Source organism: Anabrus simplex, chromosome 1 (assembly GCF_040414725.1).
Source record: "Anabrus simplex isolate iqAnaSimp1 chromosome 1, ASM4041472v1, whole genome shotgun sequence".
NCBI classification, from domain to species: Eukaryota; Metazoa; Arthropoda; class Insecta; order Orthoptera; family Tettigoniidae; genus Anabrus; species Anabrus simplex.
Genome location: NC_090265.1, coordinates 828,652,191 through 828,660,204, shown reverse-complemented (window position 1 = coordinate 828,660,204; position 8,014 = coordinate 828,652,191). Strand labels below are relative to the sequence as shown.

At 42.9% G+C, this 8,014-nt stretch overlaps 1 protein-coding gene across 1 annotated transcript in view; it reads left to right on the top strand.

Annotated features, from left to right (window-relative positions):
* Positions 1 to 8,014, top strand: part of LOC136857590 (uncharacterized) — a 251,892-nt gene that overhangs the window by 109,627 nt on the left and 134,251 nt on the right. Inside the window, exons 7-8 of the mRNA XM_067136372.2 lie at positions 6,151 to 6,504; positions 7,482 to 7,714. Of these exons, the coding sequence (XP_066992473.2) occupies positions 6,151 to 6,504; positions 7,482 to 7,714 (587 nt within the window). The remainder of the gene's footprint in view (positions 1 to 6,150; positions 6,505 to 7,481; positions 7,715 to 8,014) is intronic.

Here is an 8,014-nt window from a genome sequence, read left to right as displayed (position 1 = left end):
GCATTCTTACATTTCTAGCTGTACCGGGAATCGAACCTGGGTCCTCGACAACGCCAGCCGATAGTACTAACCGTTACGTTACGGAGACAGACTACAAAAGTATGAAAGTTTTAAATTCGAAATAACTTCTAGACAACATGTTCAACGACAGTGTTTTATATCTCATTACAGGCGCGCCGATTCGGGGGAGGTGGGGGGAGGGCACGATTAACATGAACACTTGCATGTGAAACAAGGACCAACTATTAATGCAAACGTTCCTGTATAGTAAAAATGTTCACAAACAAACAGGAAAAACAGAACAATAATAGAGCTTGTTTCTCAAATACATTTTTGAACGAGTCTTATGTAGCCTACGGAGTTTTCAATAATATTCACAAGTAATCAGAAAAATAGAACTTGATTCATAAATACAGTAAATATTTTGAAGGATTTTTTTATGTACGAAGCTATAAAAAATAATCCCATGTAAAAAAAAAGTAGAACTTGCTTCATAAATACATTTTCTTATTAAATATCCTATAACCGTGGTGTACATTTTGCATTTCATGATACGAAATGTGAAAAGCTCTAACACTAGATGTACCGCCTGAACAGCCTCCGCTGGGAAATGTAGTTCTCTGAAGGAATGCCGGCTTTCTAATCTAATTTCTTGATATAAAACCATCTACCACCTTCACCAGATTTAACGTCTTAGCAGCCTCCGAAGACTACCAGACTCCACGTTATAAGGGGACATAACATCTAGGAGGAGACTTTTTGGGGGGGCAGGGGGGAATTGGCACTCTTCCCCTTAAGATCACTTTTGGGGGGTATGAAACGCCTTGCCCCCCCCCCTCCCTCCCTCCCACCCAAAAGTCGGCGCCACTGTCTTGCTATGAAATGAAATGAAATGGCGTATGGCTGTTAGTGCCGGGAGTGCCCGAGGACATGTTCGGATCGCCAGGTGCAGGTCTTTTGATTTGACTCCCATAGGCGACCTACACGTGGTGATGAGGATGAAATGATGATGATGAAGACGACACATACACCCAGCCCCCGTGCCAGCGAAATTAACCAATTAAGGTTAAAATTCCAGACCCTACCGGGAATCGAACCCGGGACCCCTGTGACCAAAGGTCAGCATGCTAACCATTTAGCCATGGAGCCGGACACTGTCTTGCTATAAAGTGGAAGGACTAATCTACTTAGCCTAGAAACAAATCTTACTACGATAGACCCAGGGGCTTTGAATTTTGGAGCGTGTGTTGGCGACCACCGCCCCTCAGCTGTGACAAACATTGCTTCCGCTTACTTTTGCCAGGTTCCTCGCTTTCATCTTTCCTATCGACCTCCCTTAGCCAACTCTTGTTCTCCGTAAAGACTGACATCGGCTGTATTTACCGGTGTTTCCGCCTCCATGGCTAAATGATTAGCGTGCTGGCCTTTGGTGACAGGGGTCCCGGGTTCGATTCCCGGCAGGGCCAGGAATTTTAACCATCATTGGTTAATTTCGCTGCCATGGGGGCTGGGTGTATGTGTCGTCTTCATCATCGTTTCATCCTCATCACGACGCGCAGGTCGCCTACAGGTGTCAAATCAAAAGATCTGCACCTGGCGAACCAAACTTGTCCTCGGACACTCCCGGCACTAAAAACCATACGCCATTTCATTTCATTCTGATACTTTGAAGTTTCGTGAGATCATGTTACATAATCAAACCACATTCCAGTATATACAGCATGGTAGGTAACTGATGCACCAAATGAACACAGTAGATCTTGGAGAGGGGATCACAATGCCGTAATTTTCAGATCTGTAGCTTGCCCAGTTACACTAAGACTTGAAAGGAGACGAGCTGCTCGACTAAGCGGTATGTTCCGAGCTGTCAGTGGAGAGATGGCGTGGAATAACATTAGTAGACGAATAAGTTTGAGTGGTGCTTTTAAAAGTAGGAAAGATCACAATATGAAGATGAAGTTGGAATTCAAGAGGACAAATTGAGACAAATATTCGTTTATAGGAAAGGGAGTTAGAGACTGAAATAATTTACTAAGGGAAATGTTCGATAAATTTTCAAATTCGCTGATTTTTTAAAGAAAAGACTAGGGAAACAACCGATAGGCTATCTGTCACTTCGGCGATTCCCTAAATACAGATCAGTGGTGACTGACTGACTGACTGACTGGTTGACAGATTGGTCGCATGCGGCACGATGCTTAATCCACTCGGTCACTAGCGGCACGTAAACATTTGTACAAGCCCTGTTGTCTTATCAGCTAATTCTTTCCTTTATTTTCTTTAATCATTGACAACATTATTAGCGGAAATACGCACAAAATGTCGTTCATCCCGGCTAACCGATTTGTATAGCACCACAGCAAGTAGTGGAAACTTTGCCTGTGCTGTGAGGAAGGGTAGCAGGGGTTATTTACTTTTATCATTTATATACAGGGTGTCTTTTCTCTGGTGTTTCGGAAGATATTTTCAATTTAGCATGTGTAATATGTAGGTAAAGCCAGTCCAAAGAAAGACTGTTCATCGGGTGCATCATGCGTCATCCAGTTTCTAACGGAACACGTCGGTTTGCTCCTCACTGCAAAAGAAATGCTATTTAAAGTTTAATTTTGTTGTGTCCAATCAATTGAGCGGGCTCAGATTAGTCTAGTGCAACATTTCGTTTAAGGATATTCATTGCCGGTAACAGTACAACAAGAGAAATAGTTAGTACTTCTAGTAGAGGCTGAGTAAAGCTGCTGTATGACATTAGAGTGTGGAGTGGAAGACAGCGCGGTCAGGTGGGTATGACGTAGCGAGGAAGTATACCCAGTAGTGTTGGCTACTGAATGCATGATTCGAAGCAGTGTATCGGTTCATTCAAGTGTTCGAGTGAATCGATTCACAGGAATGGCAAGCTCACGGCTCACTAGCGGGACACTGGACGTTGGCGGGGAGCCGAGCTTCCGCTGCAGCGAGACAGTGAATCATGGCACACCGAAAGAATCGTGGGCGCAAGCACGGCTCAGTGAGACGCAAGATACACACGGCTCCTTATCGACACACTGGACACTGGCGGGGAGCCGAACTTCCTCTGAAGCAGTACATACAGAGCCATGGTACACTGAAAGAATAGTATGCTGTAATGGACTCTCGAGCTCAGCTCATTTGAAAATAATACCCACTTGCATTCACTGTCCTCTTCTTACAGGGAGGTTTATATAATAGATGGATTTATTTGCAGTGTTAAAACGGTAGTCAAAACATAATTCTAAAGCAGCTATACTATTTATTAGTTTAATGAATCTTAGTATTAAAACTTATTGACATTTTACAATTAATTAACTCTACTCTAGCCTGCCCTATGACTATGAGTCATGTTCATGACCACTCAAAAGTACCTGTTTGATATTGGGAAGAACGGCTCAGTATTCTCTCAGTTCGTATGTTACATCGTTGCACAAGACTTCAATCATATGTGGACTAAGTGAGCCGACTGACGCAATAACTTAACCAACAGAATGTTGAATCAGAAAACCAGTGGGCTACTGTACATCTCGGATAGTCTATACAAAATATGACGATTTAAAAAATCTTCTGCTGATAGAAAAATACATATTTTCAAAAATGACTGAACGAGTTGGACGTGCAGTTAGTATCGCGTAGCTATGCACTTGCATTCGGGGTATAGTGGGTTCGAATCCCACCGTCGGCAGCCGTTAAGATGGTTTTCCGAAGTTTCCCCATTTTCACACCAGGAAATTCTGGGACTGTACCTTAATTAAGGCCATGGCTGCTACCTTCCTAATCCCAGACATTTCCCATCCTGCATCGCCGAAAACCTTCGATGTATTAGAATGACCAGCACTTTTTTCTAAGAAAGGAGTTCATAGTATGAAGACCAGATGGCAGCAGCGAGCACTGAATGCTGTTGCTGCTGTCTTACCATTACATGCTACACAGGTGCAGTAGGAGCGGTCACTCTCTTGTGCTATGAATCGCATCACGGTATCGATTCAGTAACGTGAACGGAATCAAATGAATCGATGCAGTAAAATGAATCGAATGTCCCATCACTAGTACCCAGCGGTGTAGTCCCAAAATTCTCACAGCCTATACTCTAAGTCAGGAATGACAAATCCCGGATGCCAGACCACCCTGTCGTTCAAAATTCGTGGGTTATAACAAAATGCCCTCAATTTGGCATACATCAGGTATATAGAAGACATTTTATGGTGACAAAGAAGAAATCCATATTTGAATGCACTAGTTTGGAAAAAAAAAAACCTCGCAAATGATGAGGTGAAGCTGTATGTTCGTAATTGGTGAGATTGGGGGGGGGGGAGTAATTTATAGCACCAGTCAGAATGTACACCCCTACCACCTTCCTCGCTTTACTTCCTAACTGTTGCTCTACTACCTCTACTACCTTGTACCTTACCTTCAGCCTGTCCGACTCGTTGGCTGAACGGTCAGCGTACTGGCTTCGGTTCAGAGGGTCCCGGGTTCGATTTCCGGCCGGATCGGGGATTTTAACCTTAATTGGTTAATTCCAATGGCACAGGGGCTGGGCGTATGTGGTTGTCTTCAACATCATTTCATCTTCATCACGACGCGCAGGTCGCCTACGGGAGTCAAATAAAAAGACCTGCACCTTGCGAGCCGAACCCTTCCTGGGACATCCCGGCACTAAAAAGCCATACGACATTCCATTTACCTTCAGCCGAAGGCTAATTGTTGCCTGAAGCACCTATTCAGTAATGTCTGTCTTCGTTCAATCCAGTGTTGAAATAATAGCGGTGCTATTACTGACCTCTCTTCACCGTTTGTGAAACTATAATGTATTTTACTTAACTACCATATTTACGAATCTGGCGCCATACATTTCAATTCTTCGTTCAAATATTGAAGTTCACATGTTTCTAATCGGCTTTAGCTATCTATGAAATGTTTCTATCACTGACCCGGATTTTCCAAGCTTTGTGAACAGTGTACTAAATTATGATTACGATGAGAGCAATGCAAGAGATGGATGGATAACGATCCTGAGTTTCAATTTGTAAATGATGAAGCCGAATGGGACAAGCAGCATTGTACTGTGTCGCTTGCAGCCGTCCAGTGTACCAAAACTGCCGTTCCGTTTTCAATGAAGTAATTTCACGCTTGTGAAATCGAAGAAAAATTTCTGTATTTTTATACTCTTGAGAGGTTTTGATATTGATTTCTCACTTTACATTTTTGGGATCACCTCTCTCCCTGAAGCTTTTAGAATCTTCGAATTCCTCCTCGACTTTGCTGAACGGATATCTTCTGTCCACCAATCATACCAAACTTGTAACACATTCACATGGACTGTGTAATCATTTCTGAGAGTGTCGTCATGCATGTTTCTTCGTCTTTTCACATATTTGTACATTTAGAATATGTATATTTTTATGAGTATTTGTATTTTGGTGCCAGTTTTGACCCCATCTCACCATTTACGTACATAACGCTTCACCTCACCATTTGAGGGTTAATTTGCTTACGCTGTAGTTTTCTACTGGACCTACTGCCAGCTATTTATTAAACAATCCAAGGTGGCTCTTTTGATTTGCGATCACACTTTTCACAGGAACAAAATTCTTCAATTGATAAGTTGCATTACGGCGGTTTTGCAGCCACGTTTTCTGTATATTCCTCAGGCTTAAATTGATCACTGCTGAAGCATTTGAATGTATATGAACATAAGGCTGGAGACGTAAGCAACGAATAGTGATGGCTAATAAAATGTTATTCATCAAGCTGAACATTCGATGTTCACGACTGCGAGCGTAGATGGAGAAGATGGAGAATTAAAACACGACAGAATGGCAAGAATAAAAGGAAATAAAACCAAAGTAGAAAGTATAAATCATAAGGCATATTCTAATTAGTGGAGTTTAGCAGGAGGCAAACGGCGTATACCTGCATGTATCCTCGGCTACAGCCCTGAGTGTATCGATATGTGAAACTATTCCACTTGTACTGCTACCGCCGTATCTGCCAAATAATGTGCAGAAAAGTGGTTTGGTAATTTCAAGCTTGGGGTGGAGAGTTTTCGGGAAAAAATATTTGTCTTCCATCATTTCAAAGGATTTTGGCTGTAATAAAATTATTGAACTTCAGTTTAACATAGACACTTCTCATTTTCAGAGGCTGATGCTCAGTGGCGCTGCACGGCTTGCGAGTTCGTGACGCGTGGCGACGCCGTGCGCCGTGTCTTCTCAGTGATCCAGAGAGAAATAGACACCGTGGATGCGATGACTGGTTTTGACGGGCAGGGTATAGAAGCCCGCGAGCAGCTGATGAGGAAGTATAAGAGCGTTCTTCATCCTCGTAACGCCTACTTCACAGGGCTACGCTACTCTCTGGCACAGATGTATGGGCGAGCGGAGGGCTACCAGCTGGACGACTTGCCTGATATCCTGCTGGAGCGTAAAGTGGAATTGTGCCGAGATCTGCTGGCAGTCCTGGATGTCGTCAAACCAGGATACACTCGTATCAAAGGTAATGCAACTGCATATTTCTAATCTATCGATTCGCAACATACATTAGAAGCCGTTTTGTACTATTTATAGGCTGTAAATAAAATTATAATGTGTCCGTATACTTCAACTTTTTGCCTCATAGTTCGATTTTCGGATTATTATTATTATTATTATTATTATTATTATTATTATTATTATTATTATTACCACAAGGGCAGAAGATGTGAAGAAGCATAGAGGATGGGCGCCCCTCTTAAAACAACAGCTCACACTACTAGGCCTAGAGAAAATTAAATTAAATGTTCAGTAAGAAAATAGACCACACACAAGGAGAAGGGGATGCTGAACCCAATCAAGCAATCCCGTGACATGATCACAATAAAACTTAATGGGGCAGAAGGCCCGATGAGACAGTGGCTAAGCCATACTACGTTGTGACTAAAAGGGAAAACTTAAGGGACAAAATGCAAAAAGTTAAATATTATATTTGGGAAAACATAGTCACAAGAAATCAAAAATCAACAAGGGACACGAGAGTCCACATTTGTGCTTCCTTATGACATCACACACACTTAGGTGGTTACATCAGTGTCTTGAAAACTTAGAAAACCTATAAATTACATTAAGTGAAAAGACACTGCACAACACTAATTGTTACATGCTGAAAGGGAATGCTGCTATCCTTCTTTCCCCACATGTCATAGTCAGGATGCCCTTGGGCGCCAGCTGTCTTAAGTCACTGATTGGTCAGCAAGGCTGAGCAGCTCAGGCGGTAGAGTGCTGGCCTTCTGAGACCAGCTTAGCAGGTTCGATCCTAGCTAAGTCCGTGGTACTTTAAGGTGCTCAAATACGTCAGCCTCGTGTCGGTAACGTAAAAAAGCTCTAGCAGGACAAACTTCCGGCCCTCGGCATCTCCGCAGACCATAAAAATGTAGTTAGTGGGACGTAAAACAAATAACATTTTTATTAATTACTGATTGGTCATTCTTGTTCCAGGTATGACTCTGTACGAGCTCCATGCGCCTCTCATGATCCTCGCCCGCAGCCAGCTCCAGCAGGGCCTCATAGATGATAAGGCTCTCCGTGCTAAACTGGAGGAAGCAGCAGACATCCTGCAGCAAGCAGCTAACATTCTAAAGCTTGAGGAGCCTTGTACCGCCGAGGGCTCAGTTGGTCTCATCGCTGAACAGAGTCTCGTGCAGCTACGGATGTCTATTGATAGTCTCCCCAAATAAAAAGTCTAACCTTTATATCAGTACTAAGTACCTGCCCACCTAGTACCTGTCCACGTAGATAACTCTGTCCACTAAAACATGAAGTAGATCCTTTAGGATGAGGATTTACAAACGTTCTGCCCTAAATGAATACATCCAGAACAGTGGTCGGCATTTTCCGTGTTCTGACAAGGGAACTATTTGGGTTGCAGTTAACCGATTGGAATGAAACGTGGTAGCATGTTCGACTTAATGTTAATAGTTATTCTGCCGCAAAATAATACTCTTTCTTTCTTTCTTAGTCGGTTTACCCTC